This window comes from Pseudophryne corroboree, chromosome 4 (genome assembly GCF_028390025.1).
Source record: "Pseudophryne corroboree isolate aPseCor3 chromosome 4, aPseCor3.hap2, whole genome shotgun sequence".
Lineage (NCBI taxonomy): Eukaryota > Metazoa > Chordata > Amphibia > Anura > Myobatrachidae > Pseudophryne > Pseudophryne corroboree.
The window spans coordinates 244,914,051-244,934,095 of NC_086447.1; the positions used below are offsets into that span (position 1 = coordinate 244,914,051).

The window sequence follows — 20,045 nt, forward strand, 5'->3', positions numbered from 1 at the left end:
GACGAGGTTGAGATATATACACAATCCACTAGGAACATCCGTTACATGATCTCGGCAATGAAAAATGTGTTACACATTTCTGACATGAACCCAAGTACCACATAAAAGGGGTTTTATTTTTGGGGAGAAAAAGCAGCCAGTGTTTTGTTCCCCCATCAGATGAGTGAATGAAGTGTGTAAAGAAGCGTGGGTTCCCCCGATAAGAAACTGGTAATTTCTAAAAAGTTACTGATGGCGTACCCTTTCCCGCCAGATGATAGGTCACGTTGGGAGATATACCCTAGGGTGGATAAGGCGCTCACACGTTTGTCAAAAAAGGTGGCACTGCCGTCTTAGGATACGACCACCTTGAAGGAGCCTGCTGATAAAAAGCAGGAGGCTATCCTGAAGTCTGTATATACACACTCAGGTTCTATACTGAGACCTGCAATTGCCTCAGCATAAATAGTGCTGCTGCAACGTGGTCTGATACCCTGTCAGATAATATTAATACCCTAGACAGGGATAATATTTTGCTAACATAGAGCATATTAAAGACGTCGTCTTATATATGAAGGATGCACAGAGGGATATTTGCCGGCTGGCATCCAGAATTAATGCAATGTCCATTCTGCCAGGAGGGTATTAGAGACCCGGCAGTGGACAGGTGATGCTGCCTTTAAAAGGCACATGGAGATTCTGCCTTATAAGGGTGAGGAATTGTTTGGGGATGGTCTCTGGGACCTCGTATCCACAGCAACAGCTGGGAAGAAATTTTTTTACCTCAGGTTTCCTCACAGCCTAAGAAAGCACCGTATTTTCAGGTACAGTCCTTTCGGCTTCAGAAAAGCAAGCAGGTCAAAGGCGCTTCCTTTCTGCACAGAGACAAGGGAAGAAGGAAAAAGCTGCACCAGACAGCCAGTTCCCAGGATCAAAAATCTTCCCCCGCTTCCTCTGAGTACACCGCATGACGCTGGGGCTCCACAGGTGGAGACAGGTGCGGTGGGGGCGCATCTCGGGAACTTCAGGGACCAGTGGGCTTGCCCACAGGTGGATCCCTAGGTTCTGCAAGTAGTATCACAGGGATACAGGCTGGAGTTCGAGGCGACTCCCCCTCGCCGTTACCTCACATCAGCCTTGCCTGCTGCCCTCGGAGAAAGGTAGTACTGGCGGCAATTCACACGCTGTACTTCCAGCAGGTGAAATCAAGGTACCCCTCCTTCAACAAGGCTGGGGTTACTATTCCAAAATGTTGTGGTACCGAAACCAGACGGTTCGGTGAGACCCATTCTAAAATTGAAATCCTTGAACACTTATATACGAAGGTTCAAGTTCAAAATGGAATCGCTCAGGGCGATTATTGCAAGCCTGGAGAATTTCATGGTATCACTGGACATCAAGGATGCTTACCTGCATGTCCCTATTTACCCTCTTCACCAGGAGTACCTCAAAATTGTGGTACAGGATTGTCATTACCAATTCCAGACGTTGCCGTTGGTCTGTCCCCGGCACCGAGGGTATTTACCAAGGTAATGGCCAAAATAATTATCCCGTACTTGGACGATCTCCTTATAAAGGCGAGGTCCAGGGAGCAGTTGTTCGTCGGAGTAGCACTATCTCGGGAAGTGCTACAACAGCACGGCTGGATTCTGAATATTCCAAAGTCGCAGCTGGTTCCTACGACGCGTCTACTGTTCCTGGGTATGGTTCTGGACACAGAACAGGAGAAAAAGGGTTTCTCCCGGAGGAGAAGTCCAAGGAGTTGTCATCTCTAGACAGAGACCTCCTAATACAAATACAGGTGTCGGTGCATCAATGCACGCGAGCCCTGGGAAAGATGGTAGCTTCTTACGAAGAAATTCCATTCGCAGGGACCCATGCAAGGATCTTCCAGTGGGATCTGTTGGACAAGTGGTCCGGGTCGCATCTTCAGATGCATAGGCGGATAACCCTGTCTCCAAGGGCCAGGGTGTCGCTGTGGTGGTGGCTGCAGAGTGCTCATCTTCTAGGGGGCCGCAGATTCGGCATACAGGACTGGGTCCTGGTGACCACGGATGCCAGCCTTCGAGGCTGGGGGGCAGTCACACAGGGAAGAAACTTCCAAGGCCTATGGAAAAGTCAGGAGACTTCCCTACACATAAATGTTCTGGAACTAAGGGCCATTTACAATGCCCTAAGCCGGTGCTGATCCAGTCAGACAACATCACGGCGGTCGCTCATGTAAACCGACAGGGCGGCACAAGAAGCAGGATGGCGATAGCGGAAGCCACAAGGATTCTCCGATGGGCGGAAAATCATGTGTTAGCACTGTCAGCAGTGTTCATTCCCGGAGTGGACAACTGAGAAGCAGACTTTCTCAGCAGACACGACCTCCACCCGGGAGAGTGGGGACTTCATCCAGAAGTCTTCCAAATGATTGTACACCGTTGGGAAAGGCCACAGGTGGACACAGGCGTCCCGCCTCAACAAAAAGCTACAAAGATATTGCGCCAGGTCAAGGGACCCTCAGGCGATAGCTGTGGACGCTCTAGTAACACCGTGGGTGTACCAGTCGGTGTATGTGTTCCCTTCTCTGCCTCTCTTACCCAGGGTAATGAGAATAATAAGTAGGAGAGGAGTAAGAACTATACTCATTGTTCCGGATTGGCCAAGAAGAGCTTGGTACCCAGAACTCCAAGAAATGATCTCAGAGGACCCATGGCCTCTGCCGCTCAGACAGGACCTGCTGCAGCAGGGGGCCTGTCTGTTCCAAGACGTACCGCGGCTGCGTTTGACGGCATGGCGGTTGAACGCCGGATCCTGAAGGAAAAGGGCATTCCGGAGGAAGTTATCCCTACGCTAATTAAAGCTAGGAAAGAAGTGAACGCAAATCATTATCACCGCATATGGCGGAAATATGTTGCGTGCTGTGAGGCCAGGAAGGCCCCAAAGGAGGAATTTCAGCTAGGTCGATTTCTGCACTTCCTACAGTCAGAGGTGACTATGGGCCTAAAATTGGGTTCCATTAAGGTCCAGATTTCGGCTCTATCGATTTTCTTCCAAAATAGAACTGGCTTCACTGCCTGAAGTTCAGACTTTTGTTAAGGGAGTGCTGCATATTCAGCCCCCGTTTGTGCCTCCAGTGAAGTCGCATTGGGTTGAGCCACTTAAATCCGTGGAGCTACAATACCTCACGTGGAAAGTGGTAATGCTGTGGGCCTTGGCGTCAGCCAGGCGTGTATCAGAATTGGCGGCTTTGTCATGCAAAAGCCCTTATCTGTATTTTATATGGATAAGGCGGAATTGAGGACTCGTTCCCAATTCCTTCCTAAGGTGGTATCAGTTTTTCATGTGAACCAACCTATTGTGGTGCCTGCGGATACTTGGGACTTGGAGGATTCCAAGTTACTGGACGTAGTCAGGGCCCTGAAAAGTATATGTTTCCAGGACGGCTGGAGTCAGGAAAACTGACTCGCTATTTATCCTGTATGCACCCAACAAGCTGGGTGCTCCTGCTTCTAAGCAGACTATTGCTCGCTGGATCTGTAGCACGATTCAACTTGCACATTCTGCGGCTGGACTGCCGCACTCTAAATCTGTAAAAGCCCATTCCACGAGGAAAGTGGGCTCTTCTTGGGCGGCTGCCCGAGGGGTCTCGGCTTTACAAATTTGCCGAGCTGTTACTTGGTCGGGTTCAAACATTTTTGCAAGAGTCTACAAGTTTGATACCCTGGCTGAGGAGGACCTAGAGTTTGCTCATTCGGTGCTGCAGAGTAATCTGCACTCTCCCGCCCGTTTGGGAGCTTTGGTATAATCCCCATGGTCCTTACGGAGTCCCAGCATCCACTTAGGACGTCAGAGAAAATAAGATTTTACTCACCGGTAAATCTATTTCTCGTAGTCCGTAGTGGATGCTGGGCGCCCATCCCAAGTGCGGATTGTCTGCAATACTTGTTTATAGTTATTGCCTAACTAAAGGGTTATTGTTGAGCCATCTGTTGAGAGGCTCAGTTATATTTCATACTGTTAACTGGGTATAGTATCACGAGTTATACGGTGTGATTGGTGTGGCTGGTATGAGTCTTACCCGGGATTCAAAATCCTTCCTTATTGTGTCAGCTCTTCCGGGCACAGTATCCTAACTGAGGTCTGGAGGAGGGTCATAGTGGGAGGAGCCAGTGCACACCAGGTAGTCCTAAAGCTTTCTTTAGTTGTGCCCAGTCTCCTGCGGAGCCGCTATTCCCCATGGTCCTTACGCAGTCCCAGCATCCACTACGGACTACGAGAAATAGATTTACCGGTGAGTAAAATATTATTTTTTATCATTAAATCTCTACTGGTTAGGCATACCAATATGGCAGCTCGACACCTCCCCTCTGGAGACCAACCACACCCCTAAACATGGGCCCCTACCACTGCATTCCCCCGGTTGGTCCTCCATGCCCCAGTCCGACACTGAACACATCCCAATCAAATGTAAATCTCTCTGCACATGTTACATCTTCCCCACCTGCAGTGCAACATTGTTTTGCCCAGTTGCTTGCTTTTTTGCTTTGCTTGCAAACATAAATCAGTCCCACCGTATGCATGTCACTACATACACAGGTCTACCACAGTTAGGTCACTTTTCTGACGTGTAAATATTGGATGAGGAAATACGCAAACACAAAAAAGTGCTATATACACAACTATTAGTACTTGACATTTGCACATACTGAAACATTTTATTAATAGTTATTTATAACACTAGAAGAAATGCAACATTTGTCATTAACAAAGATCTGCTGTAAGACAATCATTATTAAACTGGATGTGTAGTCAATCATCCGAAAATGGCCATATTTGGAGGATTGCCCAGAGTACTGTACATCAATTGCCTCCTTATGTAGACATCGAGCTATTTATTGTGTAGATACCACAGACAATATCACAGATATCTGCGATGTTCCTTCTGTTATGAATTGCATAACTAGCACCTTATCCTTCTATGGAACTACAAAAATCCCCAATTTACCAAGCTCTGAAAATTTGACCTTTTTGGAGCTTGTCCATGATAGCTAACGCTCTCTATAGATAGCATTAGTCACTGTACCTTATATGGTACAGTACTGCATTTTTTTTACAGAGAGGGAACTTCAGCTCCCTCTCCTGCAGCCTAAACTTGCACATGGAAGACCCAATTGTCATGCATGTACAGTAAACAAACCCAATAGGAAAGTGATAATGTAAACCAGCATTTCCTAACTCCAGCCCTCAGGGACCCCTAACAGTGGATTTTTTTAAATATCTCCTCAGTAGTACAAGTGAAATAATTAGCTTCACCTGTGTAACTTATAAACTGTGTCAGCCAGTAATGAATACACCTGTGCACCAACTAGAAGATCTGTAAAATATGCATTGTTAGGGGTCCCAGAGGGCTGGGGTTGGGCACAGTGGTGTAAGCAATCACTTTACTTTTACTCTTTGCTTGTATGGGCTCTTATTGCAGGCAATGTCCCAGCAAGAGATTTTTAATAGATCAGGTCGCAAAAACATTTCTTCTTTCACCGCAATATGTTGTGGTAAGAAATTATAGTTAATGGGGGAAATTAGCAGTCATTCCCAATTGAACCCAATGTGTGGCATAACTGTTGAAAAGTGGGACCAACTACTGACAATGAGTGTGACTGTAAGATGGCACAATGTATGACCCTGTGACACTGCCTTTATTAATGTACTTTACAGTTGACTGCAAAGTAAATATACTATTACTAAAGTGTTTATAATATCTCAGGGCTGCGGTATCGTACCTCTCTGTTTTATTCAACTTGAACTTGGACAGATAATAGTATAGTAAAAAAACACTATAATAGTAAAATAATACTACTGTAAAATAAGATTTTACTCACCGGTAAATCTATTTCTCGTAGTCCGTAGTGGATGCTGGGAACTCCGTAAGGACCATGGGGGGATAGCGGCTCCGCAGGAGACTGGGCACAACTAAAGAAAGCTTTAGGTCACCTGGTGTGCACTGGCTCCTCCCACTATGACCCTCCTCCAAGCCTCAGTTAGGACACTGTGCCCGGACGAGCTGACATAATAAGGAAGGATTTTGAATCCCGGGTAAGACTCATACCAGCCACACCAATCACACCGTATAACTCGTGATACTATACCCAGTTAACAGTATGAATATAACTGAGCCTCTCAACAGATGGCTCAACAATAACCCTTTAGTTAGGCAATAACTATATACAAGTATTGCAGACAATCCGCACTTGGGATGGGCGCCCAGCATCCACTACGGACTACGAGAAATAGATTTACCAGTGAGTAAAATCTTATTTTCTCTGACGTCCTAGTGGATGCTGGGAACTCCGTAAGGACCATGGGGATTATACCAAAGCTCCCAAACGGGCGGGAGAGTGCGGATGACTCTGCAGCACCGAATGAGAGAACTCCAGGTACTCCTCAGCCAGGGTATCAATTTTGTAGAATTTAGCAAACGTGTTTGCCCCTGACCAAGTTGCAGCTCGGCAAAGTTGGAAAGCCGAGACCCCTCGGGCAGCTGCCCAAGATGAGCCCACCTTCCTTGTGGAATGGGCTTTTACAGATTTTGGCTGCGGTTGTCCAGCCGCAGAATGCGCCAGCTGAATTGTGCTACAAATCCAGCGAGCAATAGTCTGCTTAGAAGCAGGAGCACCCAGTTTGCTGGGTGCATACAGGATAAACAGCGAGTCAGTTCTCCTGACTCTAGCCGTCCTGGAAACATAATTTTTCAAGGGCCTGACTACGTCCAGTAACTTGGAATCCTCCAAGACCCTAGTAGCCGCAGGCACTACAATAGTTGGTTCAAGTGAAAAGCTGATATCACCTTAGGGAGAAACTGGGGACGAGTCCTCAATTCTGCCCTATCCATATGGAAAATCAGATAAGGACTTTTATATGACAAAGCCGCCAATTCTGATACACGCCTGACCGAAGCCAAGGCCAATAACATGACCACTTTCCGCGTGAGATATTTTAGATCCACGGTTTTTAGTGGCTCACACCAATGTGATTCTAAGAAACTCAACACCACGTTGAGAACCCAAGGTGCCACTGGAGGCACAACCGGGGGCTGAATATGCAGCACTCCTTTTACAATGTCTGAACTTCAGGTACTGAAGCTAGTTCTTTTTGGAAGAAAATCGACAGAGCCGAGATCTGTACCTTAATGGAGCCTAATTTTAGGCCCATAGACACTCCTGCTTGAAGGAAATGCAGAAATCGACCTAGTTGAAATTCCTCTGTTGGGGCCTTTTTGGCCTCACACCAAGCAACATATTTCCGCCATATGCGGTGATAATGTTTTGCAGTTACATCTTTCCTGGCTTGAATCAGCGTAGGAATGACTTCCTCCGGAATGCCCTTTTCCTTTAGGATCCGGCGTTCAACCGCCATGCCGTCAAAACGTAGCCGCGGTAAGTCTTGGAACAGACAGGGTCCCTGCTGCCGCAGGTCCTGTCTGAGCGGCAGAGGCCATGGGTCCTCTGATATAATTTCTTGAAGTTCTGGGTACCAAGCTCTTCTTGGCCAATCCGGAACCACGAGTATCGTTCTTACTCCTCGCCTTCCTATTATTCTCAGTACCTTTTGTATGAGAGGCAGAGGGAGGAACACATAAACCGACTGGTACACCCACGGTGTTACCAGAGTGTCCACAGCTATCGCCTGAGGGTCCTTTGACCTGGCGCAATATCTTTTATAGCTTTTTGTTGAGGCGGGACGCCATCATGTCCACCTGTGGCCTTTCCCAATGGTGTACAATCCTTTGGAAGACTTCTGGATGAAATCCCCACTCTCCCGGGTGGAGGTCGTGTCCGGTGAGAAGATCTGCTTCCCAGTCGTCCACTCCGGGAATGAACACTGCTGACAGTGTTAACACATGATTTTCCGCCCATCGGAGAATCCTTGTGGCTTCTGCCATCGCCATCCTGCTTCTTGTGCCGCCCCGTTGGTTTACATGGGCGACTGCCGTGATGTTGTCTGATTGAATCAGTACCGGCTGGTTTTGAAGCAGAGGCCTTGCCTGACTCAGGGCATTGTAAATGGCCCTCAGTTCCAGAATATTTATGTGTAGGGAAGTCACTTGACTTGACCAAAGTCCCTGGAAGTTTTTTCCCTGTGTGACTGCCCCCCAGCCTCAAAGGCTGGCATCCATGGTCACTAGGACCTAGTCCTGTATGCCGAACCTGCGGCCCTCTTGCATGGAACCTGCCGAATGGGATTGCTTCGTAGGAAGCTACCATTTTTTCCCAGGACTCGCGTGCAATGATGCACCGATACCTGTTTTTGCTTCAGGAGGTCTCTGACTAGAGATGACAGTTCCTTGGCTTTCTCCTCCGGGAGAAACACTTATTTCTGTTCTGTGTCCAGAACCATCCCCAGGAACAGTAGACGTGTCGTAGGAACCAGCTGTGACTTTGGACTGTTTAGAATCCAACCGTGCTGTTGTAGCACTTTCCAAAATAGTGCTACCCCGACTAGCAACTGCTCCTTGAACCTTGCCCTTATAAGGATATTGTCCAAGTACGGGATAATTAAAACTCCCTTTTTTCGAAGGAGTATCATCATTTTGGCCATTACCTTGGTAAACACCCTCGGTGCCATGTACAGTCCAAACGCCAGTGTCTGGACTTGGTAATGGTAATCCTGTACCACAAATCTGAGGTACTCCTGGCGAGGATGGTAAATGGGGACATGCAGGTAAGCATCCTTGATGTCCCGGGATCCCATGTAATCCCCCTCGTCCAGGCTTGCAATAACCGCCCTGAGCGATTCCATCTTGAACTTGAATTTTTTTATGTATGTGTTCAAGGATTTTAAATATAAAATGGGTCACACCGAACCATGCGGTTTCGGTACCCCAAACCGTGCGGAATAGTAACCCCGTCCTTGTTGAAGTAGGGGCACCTTGAGTATTACCTGCTGGGAATACAGCTTATTAATTGCCTCTAGCGCAGCCTCCCTGCCTGAGGGAGTTGTCGGCAAGGCATATTTGAGGAAACGGCGGGGGGGAGACATCTCGAATTCCAGCTTGTACCCCTGGAATACTACTTGAATGAAACAGGGATCCACCTGTGAGCAAGCCCACTGATCGCTGAAATTTTTGAGACGGCCCCCCACCGTACCTGGCTACACCTGTGGAGCCCCCGCGTCATGTTGTGGACTCAGAGGAAGCGAGAGAAGAATTTTGATTCTGGGAACAGGCTGACTGGTGCAGCTTTTTCCCTCTCCCCATGTCGCTGTACAGAAAGGAAGCGCCTTTGACCCGCTTGCTTTTCTGAAGCCGAAAGGACTGTACCTGATAATACAGTGCTTTCTTAGTCTGTGAGGAAACCTGAGGTAATGGATACGAGGTCCCAGAGACCATCCCCAAATAATTCCTCACCCTTATAAGGCAGAGTCTCTATGCGCCTTTTAAAGTCAGCATCACCTGTCCAGTGACAGGTCTCTAATACCCTCCTGACAGAATGGTCATTACATTCATTTTGGATGCCAGCCAGCAAAATATCCCTCTGTGCATCCCTCATATATAAGACGACGTCTTTAATATGTTCTCATGTGTGACAGGGTCACCGACCACGCTGCAGCAGCACGATCTGCAGGTCTCAGTCTAGTACCTGAGTGTGTAAATATAGACTTCAGGATAGCCTCCTGCTTTTTATCAACAGGTACCTTCAAAGTGGCCGTTCCTAAAACGGCAGTGCCACCTTTTTTGACAACCGTGTGAGCGCCTTATCCACCCTAGGGGATATCTCCCAGCGTAACTTATCCTCTGGCGGGAAAGGGTACGCCATCAGTAACTTTTTAGAAATTACCAGTTTCTTATCGGGGGGAACCCACGCTTTTCACACACTTCATTCATTCATCTGATGGGGGAACAAAACACTGCCTGCTTTTTCTCCCCAAACATAAAACCCTTTTTTAGTGGTACTTGGGTTAATGTCAGAAATGTGTAACACATTTTTTATTGCCGGGATTAAGTCACGGATGTTCCTAGTGGATTGTGTCTATGTCTCGACCTTGTCGACACTGGAGTCAGACTCCGTGTCGACATCTGTGTCTGCCATCTGAGTGAGCGGGCGTTTTTTTGAGCCCCTGATGGCCTTTGAGACGCCTGGGCAGGCGCGGACTGAGAAGCCGGCTGTCCCACAGCTGTTACGTCATCCACCCTTTTATGTAAGGAGTTGACACTGTCGGTTAATACCTTTCACCTAACCATCCACTCTGGTGTCGGCCCCACAGGGGGCGACATCACATTTATCGGCATCTGCTCCGTCACCATATAAGCCTCCTCATTAAACATGTCGACACAGCTGTACCGACACACCGCACACACACAGGGAATGCTCTGACTGAGGACAGGACCCCACAAAGCCCTTTGGGGAGACAGAGAGAGAGTATGCCAGCACACACCAGAGCGCTATATAATGTGGGGATTAACACTATAACTGAGTGAAATTTCCCCAATAGCTGCTTGTATATATAATATTGCGCCTAAATTTAGTGCCCCCCCTCTCTTTTTAACCCTTTGAGCCTGAAAACTACAGGGGAGAGCATGGGGAGCTTTCTTCCAGCTGCACTGTGAAGAGAAAATGGCGCCAGTGTGTCTGAGGGAGATAGCTCCGCCCCTTTTTCGCGGACTTTTCTCCCGCTTTTTTCTGGATTCTGGCAGGGGTATTTACCACATATATAGCCTCTGGGGCTATATATTGTGGTATTTTTGCCAGCCAAGGTGTTAATATTGCTGCTCAGGGCGCCCCCCCCCCAGCGCCCTGCACCCTCAGTGACCGGAGTGTGAGGTGTACATGAGGAGCAATGGCGCACAGCTGCAGTGCTGTGCGCTACCTTGGTGAAGACTGATGTCTTCTGCCGCCGATTTTCCGGACCTCTTCTTGCTTCTGGCTCTGTAAGGGGGACGGTGGTGCGGCTCCGGGACCGAACACCAAGGACTGGGCCTGCGGTCGATCCCTCTGGAGCTAATGGTGTCCAGTAGCCTAAGAAGCCCAATCCGGCTGCAAGCAGGCGAGTTCGCTTCTTCTCCCCTTAGTCCCTCGCTGCAGTGAGCCTGTTGCCAGCAGGTCTCACTGAAAATAAAAAACCTAAATCTATACTTTCTTTCTAAGGGCTCAGGAGAGCCCCTAGTGTGCATCCAACCTCGGCAGGGCACAAAATCTAACTGAGGCTTGGAGGAGGGTCATAGTGGGAGGAGCCAGTGCACACCAGGTGACCTAAAGCTTTCTTTAGTTGTTGTCTGCAATACTTGTATATAGTTATTGCCTAACTAAAGGGTTATTGTTGAGCCATCTGTTGAGAGGCTCAGTTATATTCATACTGTTAACTGGGTATAGTATCACGAGTTATACGGTGTGATTGGTGTGGCTGGTATGAGTCTTACCCGGGATTCAAAATCCTTCCTTATTATGTCAGCTCGTCCGGGCACAGTGTCCTAACTGAGGCTTGGAGGAGGGTCATAGTGGGAGGAGCCAGTGCACACCAGGTGACCTAAAGCTTTCTTTAGTTGTGCCCAGTCTCCTGCGGAGCCGCTATCCCCCCATGGTCCTTACGGAGTTCCCAGCATCCACTAGGACGTCAGAGAAAATACTGTAATGCTCCTGTAAAGTGCTGTAATGCTTAATGTACCTTAATATCTCCGCTGAAGTTTCTTATATTTGGCCATTGAGCATTAGTCAGATGGTAATTCACCCAGCGGAGAAGGAGCTCCTCGGGTGACAGTTTCATCAAATCTTCCAGTGTTTCTCCGTCCTTCAGTAACGCAATAAGAGCTGGAGAAAATGCAAACATCGTTAATCCAACTTTTCTTAAGAAAAGACTAAGAAATCATACATGAAATTAGATGTTTCAGAAAACCTAAAGCTAATTATTTCTGGCACAGATTTAAAAGTATAATAAATAACATTATAAAAGAAAATATTCCTGCTATATTACTATGCGCTTGCCACTATTCCCAAGAATGATTCCACTTTGAATGGCTGGCAATGTGCAGAGATGGGTAAATTAATTCAATCAATTCTGAAATTCATTTGAATCACCGAGATTAGCAAGCATCAAATTAATTAGCAAATTTGTTTAGATTCATCAAAAATGAAATAATTTGGAGAATCTGCCAATCCCATCCCCTGCTGAGGAGATCAGCAATAGCCTATAGCTGGAGTGTTTTTATCATTCTTCGTTTTGGAGTTGGCACATGGTAATGATAACAGGGCCAGAAGCTCCCCCATACAGTTCTAATGGGCCCTAAACACTGAAAGATTTAAGTGAACGATATGAACGTTCTCGTTCATTAATGAACGAGAACTCGTCCATATTGTTCAGTGTGTAGGCACCAACGATGAACGATGCGTGGCCCCATGCTCGTTCATCGTTGGTGCCCCGTCGCTTATGCATGCAGGCCAATATGGACAATCTCGTCCATATTAGCTTGCACTGCTATGGAGCCGGGTGACAGGGGGAGTGAAGAAACTTCACTCCCCCCGTCACCTCCCCCCGCCACTGTGTCGCCCGTCTGCCGTCGGCGGTCGGGCAGGTCAGCGGCGGGTCGCCGAGTCTGTAGGGCCCATTAGAGATGGCCTTGGCTTCACAGGATTGGATCCTTTTAAAGTACAGTAAATACTGTATACTGTGTAAATGTAAAAGACAATTGCCATACTTAGTAAACTATGTAACATTAAGGATGCATCCCTTCAATCCCCAATCAGCCAGCTAAAACGGATTTAATTGAATCTCAAAACGGCATCTTATTGGCTATCCGGCTGTCACGTGTTTTGGATAGCCAATAAGAAAAATCTGGATAAAGCCGAACTTGCCTTAATTTAGCATTAAAATCCAAGTGAATCCAAACCTGCACATCTCTAGTCTAAGCAACCTGGGTTTGTTTCTACTAAAACAGGTCAACAGCAAGCATGGCAGCCCCAGTATAGTAGGAGCCAGTCTCTGTCCAGCAGTGCAAAGCTTGTGATTCTTTGCAGGTGGGGATTACCCTGCAGTGAAAAGAACCCTTTATGCTAAAAGTGTAAATCCAAAAACACTTACCGTACATAGCTGATTATTCAGTATCATTGGCAAATTTGCAAATATGCAGATCGACCGCTCGCGCCTGCGCATGCGTACTGTAATTACAGTTTAATGCTAAATAAACTACAATTCTACTGTAGATAAGCAGTTTAACAGCTTGTGGCTATCTTTTCCTGTGGTATCCAATCTTAAGGTGCCCATACACTAGACGATATTATGAGCGATTTGGCCATTTCCAACGGATCGGAAATACAAACCGCTCATAATAGTGCAGATCGTTCAGTGTCTGTGAATGATCACGATGCGCGGCCCCGCTGGTCGTTAGTCAGAACTTCTGATCTTCCCTGCTGCAGAGAAGATCTGAAGCTATTGTCAATGATGGCATGCTCCTGGATGTAGCCACTCCCAGATCTTAAGATATATCTTATGTGTATTGTACTATATTGTTTGCCAGGGACTGCCGGGGAAGTTCAAGGGAAATCGTTAGTGAGAATGCATCGTTAACAGGTCATCTAGTCTATGGGACACAATGTATGCAGCTAAAATGTCTCTGTTAAGGCTGAAATGGCTCTCCTTGGGCCTCTCTAGCAGTGCAATGGTCAATACTGAATGTGTCATAGTGGCATGGTAAATAAATATATATATATATATATATATATACAGTATATGCTATTAAACACCTCACAGTCCCTAACCTGCTGGGCTGTAGCATTGCAAGAGTTAATTATAAATGTAGCATGGAGGGGGGGTTAACTGATGATACATACCTCCCAACATCATGCACGTCCAATAAGGGACACTTCTGCACGCCGAAAGCGCACATTCACAAAAAGGGAGTGTGACCACAGAAAGGGGCGTGGTCTTGGGCAAAGCGGGCATGGCTTCATGAAAATACTGGCGATCGCGAGCCACACCCCGGTTTTCGGCACAATGGAGGCATGGCCAGCACTCTGTGAGCTGCTGGCCATGACCCAAGCCTCTCTGCCTCACCCTGCCTAATGTGTGGCAGGAGCCTCCCAACTGCCCACACACACACACACACACACACACACACACACACACACACACACACACACCGGGGCACTGTGGCCTGCGGGTGGGACAGCGTTACAGTCCCCCAAAAACTAGGACTGTCCCGCAAAAATCGCAGTTGGGATGTATGCTTATAGTCTGCCCTCAATGTGTGCTCCTGGGGGTGAGAACACACCCATCCATAAAAATACCACTAGGGTGTTTCTATGATGGTACCTAGTTCCTGATAGGATCCACAAAATATACCCAGAAACCTTGCATCTGTTAGCACGGATGCAGTCAGGAGGACACACTGTTCCACGTGTACAGGGAATGTCCAGAAAAAGATCATTTATGGAGAAAAATCCACCTTATCTGCACAATCATGAAAATTCACATGCTCCTACACTCTCCTTCCATAACATTTTTTTTATGTGTCCAAACATATTCAATATATGATATGCTATATACTCAGTACCACTCAATGCCAAATAACTGCTCACTGGAAAAATAGAAATTAATTTTTAAGTTCTGTTGTTGAAAGGATTCAGTTTTTCTGTAATGCAGCTCTTGCATTATCTTAAATATGCCAAATAAATTCTCAACTGCATTGTTTCTCTGGTTCTTCCCCATTCTCGAACACAGGAGCCTGACACGGGAGCTACCAGTGTGCAACCCGCCTCAGGCGCCCCACTGCTGCTGTCTGCAACCCGGCATATTGCCGGGTTGGTGACGCTGCGGGGGCAGCGCTTGGAGATCACATGATCTCCAAGCACCGCCGGTACACAGAAAGTGAACTGGAAACTGGTCACACCGCACAGTGAGCCGGGCTGGACATGAGTTCGACACTGCTTGCGGCCAGGGGTGAAATACCCTTGCACTTTTCAGACCGCACCTGAACACGGGTTATGCACGCTCAAGTGCGTATAATTACTTCACAGAACGTAATGGATAAGTGGAATAGCCTCCCATCAGAGGTGGTAGAGGCTAAGACTGTAGAGCAAATTAAACATGCTTGGGACAGGCATATGAATATCCTTACAAATAATTAAGGTTCAAAAAGGGTTGAGATTGCTTAAAGGATAAAAAAAAGGGGCAGACTAGATGGGCCAAGTGGTTCTTATCTGCCGTCAAATTCTATGATTCTGTGTTTTCTATGTAACCCGTGTTCATAGGTGGCGTTCTGAAAGGGGTATAACTGTCAAAGTCAGAAAAATATCTCTACACACACTGCCATATTTGCACCTCATACTGGTCCGCGCTGCGCATGCGTACGCTCTCCCGTACGTGCACATACTCACAGTCGCGGGCACCCGCAGGCGCACGGTATGCGTATTTACGGTAGAGTTTATGCGATCGTAGCGTGCGACTCAATCATTACATATTTTCACTATATAATGTATTTTGTAGATCATGGTCCCTTTGATAGATTCTGCAAGTTTGGTTAATATAGAATGTTCATGAACAGAGAAATCCCTCTTTGTTTGATACGAAGGGTCAGACAGGAGTAATACAGTGGTGTTTAGTATCCATCGGAAGAACATTTAATTAGCAATATTCCGGTGTTGGTTTGGAGCAGATTAATCGCTCGTGCGAATAGTTATGGACATAAGAAGTTTATGAACATTTACTTTATTTGCACTTTATTACCCATGCGGCGGGAAACCCAGTTTCCCTCCCACCTGAGCTGTTGGAAATAGTCACAGCCCACCTGTATGAATCAACCTATGACCTTTTGTTATAATGCGAAGCCGAATTCCTGTGTCCAATGAACAATGAGATTGTAGGGACCATTGAATTGTATTGTGTGTGGGGCATAAATAGGCAGGCCGACCGTATCCAGTTCTCTCTCTTCAACGGTTCTCATTGCTGATAATCGGGAGCTGGATATCGAGGCGCATGCGATCGTTTCCCCTTGTGCGTAAGTGTTTCTCCGCAATCATATTGTCTTGATGTTATTGTGAGCCATCTCTCTCTCTCTTCTATTTCTCCCTTATTTTTCCCTTGATTGTATTGTATTGTATTGTATGGTATTTCCTGTGTAATTATCTGGTTAGTTAGTCTATGTTATATTGTAGTGTATGCTTTGTACTGTGATTCTTTTGCAAGTATAATAGTCATAATACATATAATAGGTTTTGGACCCTAAGCCCAGGTATCTGTGTATTTCTTATAGTGTTAAGTATTCCCTGAGCGTCGGTGACGCCCAAGCAGCTTTGTAGTTAATCAGGTTACACCAGGTTGCATTTACACTCTATCACCACACTAAGGTTTACTGTATATTTCGTTGTTAATGGTATAGATATAAAGGTTTAACGTTGTAAGCGTCTGCACCGCTGGTGATCTCCTCGTGGTCCCGAGCGTCCGCTACGCTATAGCGAATCATTACGTTAGTCGGCAGCCAATAGCGTGCCTGCCTGTGATCTCTGGGCCGTAAGCGAACGTGACGCTTGAGCGTCTCGACTACGGTTGAGCGATCGTTACGCAACTTGCGTACCATTACGGTACTTCTTACGTAGATAGCGTACAGTGTTCTTAGACCTCTTAAAGTGTTTTATATACGATAAATATTTAGCTTTATCAATTGCGGGCTCGTCCAGTCCTTCACATATCTGCACTAGGTAGATCAGCAGACATTATCCCTCAGCAAAGGGCGGGAGGTTGTATCCCTCGTAGTGCTGACGGGATAAGCGTCTGCTTCGCTTAGGTAAAGGGTGCTGAAGGAATCCGGGAACCGGAGGTAAGAGCAAAACGCTAGTGTCTTTTGAAACTGTTTATTTTTCTGTCTTGCGTGTGTACGCACACATATATATCTGCATTCCTTTTTCATTTGTGTATTTTCGTATATCACTCTCCTGTCTGCCAGTTTTATAGTTGATAAACGTGCTGAGAGAGATTTGCCGCTATTTCAATAGTTTGAGTAAAGGTAATATAGTTAAAGTGAAGACAAACACACAGTTTTTGCCTGGGAGATAAGGCGAAGTCAGTGTGGTGTGTGGTAGATGATCAAGGATCATCTACATTGATAAAAGTATAAATTGTGTTACGGTGGATCTTTGCTTTGCGTACACGTGTCTCTAACAAAGACTTGCGTACGCAATCCAAAGGCCGACGCACGCAGCGTATATTACGCAACGGAGCGTCTGGGTACGCCCACGTAACTCAAACAACAGGCGATAAGTAGCGCAACGCGGTAAATAGCGCAAGGCGATAAATAGCACAAATTGATTTCAGTTTTCCAAAACTTAGTTTAAATACCTTACTTTACTGCAACACCTCTGGGGAGAGCTATCAGACTACGGGAAATGATTTTTTTCTGATCAGAAAACTATAAGAATGATAGTGGGTTGAAAACGGTATGAGTGTATTGAATCCCGCTTTGTGGACTTTGTGATCTGTGTGATAATCCCGCTTTGTGAACTTTGTGATCTGTGTGGAACATGATGAGCACGGCCTGAAGTGAAAACGTGCAACAGAGTGTGATAAAGTTTTCGTTGTGTTACGCTCTGGCTGTTTTGGAGCACAGTAGGGAGACTCCAATGATCCTACCATTTATGGGCAACAAGTGTCTATAAGTGGTACGATTGGACCGCACGGTTGTATGTGTGACCAATAACGCAACGTGATATGAGGTCGTATATCCATGCGTAAATCTTGCCCTCATACGTGTTGTAGGGAGCACATGCAAGCGTGATTTGTGTAAAGAAAAAGGAAGGGAATTTTCTCAGGAAAATCTCTAAAGATAGGGCCTGCAACGGCTACACGTGTCTGCTAGAAGCCGGACCGGAGATACCCGGAGCAGAAGAAGTTCAGTGGAAGAGCTTTAAGGATTTCCAACGAATTTCTGTGTTTGGTGCATTTTAGGAAGTTTTTCTGTGTTAAAAAGGTCCACAATGGAAGCCAAGTGCACGACACAGAGACAGTCGGCAGTCAGGATTCAGACTCCAGAAGCTTGCAGACCCCGAGGGTCTGCTCGGTTAGTAATGTGGGGGAAATATGGTCCCCACACTGAGACCTTTTGTGATGAATGGACACGAATGACTGCGGAGGATAAGGCACCATTTCCCGGGATAGGTAGTTTTGACTCAAAGGTGTTGCATAATTTAAGGAGAAGGATATGTCTCATTAAATCAGCAAAGAGACGAATCAAGCATTATGATTGTTTACAGTTATGGCAACAGGAGGGTGACATGCAGAGAAATGTAACATACATACCTAACTTTCATCTTGAGAGGAGAGACATGGCAATGGAGGGGATTATGGTTGCGGAGAAAAGCACAAGGGTGAACAATAAAAACGCTCTTAGCAACTGTAGTATAGATGATAAGAATAAGTGTAATAAATGTAACAATGCTAATTGTAATACTGTTGAATGTACAACTATTAACCCATGCAAGTCGCACCCCATGTTAAACTTTCCTCAGGAACACCAACAAGAAAGTGAACCCAGAACGATGTCGGCACCTCTTCCAGAAGCCATCACACAAGACATCCAGGTGGACACGACCAAATCGGTAAAGACTGTAATCAAACCCCCTAACGGAGGGTCAGGTGAGGTCGTGTCCACAGGTACGTATGGTATTATACATTACGCACAAACAAATGTACCTCATATTGTAGAATCAATTCAGAATGACGTTACTGGACTTAATCCTGTCAGGGTAATTGCAGTACCAAATGGGAAAACTGACCCTTCAGGAGTCACCCCCGTCAGGAACATCGCCATGTACTGCCCTTTTTCCCGAACAGAATTAAGAACAATTCTGTCTGAATTTCCTGATCCCAGGAAAGACTTGGTTGCTTGTCAAAGATACATTAGAGTGCTAGGACATACTGCAGAGCCAAATAACAAAGATTGGAGGACAGTTTTGAGGGCATGTTTACCCCCCGATGTTGATTCATTTAAATTTATCACTGATTGTAAGCTAGATGAGGAAGTGCCACTAACAGACGAGTATAACCAAGATAATGTAAAAAGAATCAATCTACAGTTGAAAGAATATTTTCCTACAGTAGTAAAGTGGAATAAAATCTTTACAATAAAACAAAAAGAAGGTGAATCCGCATCAGAGTATTTTCACCGGGCTCTGCAGGATATGGCTAGGTACACTGGTATAGATGACATTGAAACTAATGTACACCACAGGGAGGTAGCTGTGTCTGTATTAATGGACAGCTTAAAAGACACACTAAAAATCAGGGTACAAACCTCCATACCACATTGGAGAGGTATCTCGGTGGCGGCATTAAGAGAGTCCGCTATCGAGCATGACCGAAATATCCAAAGAACCAGGGAAGCGCAGGGAAAGCGGTTGATGGCACTGAACATCCAAGCACTAGAGGATGCATCAAGTCGACCGGAATCCCAGGCCCCTAGCACATGGAGAAAGCCAAGGATTTGTTATCATTGTAGAAGAGAAGGGCATTATGCCAGCAACTGTAATAACCCACATAAAGTCAGACCCCCTAGACCAAGAAATTAGCAAAATTATAACACACACGATTATAATCAGGGATCACATAGGAAGAATTTTGGGCCACACCCATGATATGTAGTCAGGAAAAGGTGATCATTAGGACTGACGGTAAGCCTGAGGTAACGGTTAATAAATTGGGAGGTCATTCACTGAAGACACAGGAATGACCGGGTGAAAAGTTGTAAATGTATCTGTGAAATGTTTCTTTTTCTATCCCCATCTCTGACGATTATTGGTAAGAATTCAAACATTGCATATCCGCTTGGTCCTTGCAGGAGTCTACCAAACCCCAGCATGACCTATCCACCACAATGTATTCTGGCCAGATACAGACAGTGGAATATGGAGGTGCTGGTGGGGAGGGACTGCTCAAGGAAACCATTAGACACGTAGATATGACAGCCTGATAATGCTAACAATGTTTTCTTAATGTTGAAAAATGTTTGATAAAAATGCTTTGTTTCTCGTTTCCTATTGATGTTTGTTGTTGAGTTATGCAATATATATATGCACATGAAGTGTTCTCTCTCTCTCTTTTGT

The 20,045-nt window shown here is 46.2% G+C and overlaps 1 protein-coding gene across 2 annotated transcripts in view; it reads right to left on the reverse strand.

Moving 5' to 3' along the window:
* The window catches only part of PLS1 (plastin 1), a 285,009-nt gene that overhangs the window by 55,515 nt on the left and 209,449 nt on the right, over window positions 1-20,045 (reverse strand). For both annotated transcript variants that reach the window (XM_063915993.1, XM_063915994.1), the window contains exon 8: window positions 11,626-11,768. In XM_063915993.1, the coding sequence (XP_063772063.1) occupies window positions 11,626-11,768 (143 nt within the window). The remainder of the gene's footprint in view (window positions 1-11,625; window positions 11,769-20,045) is intronic.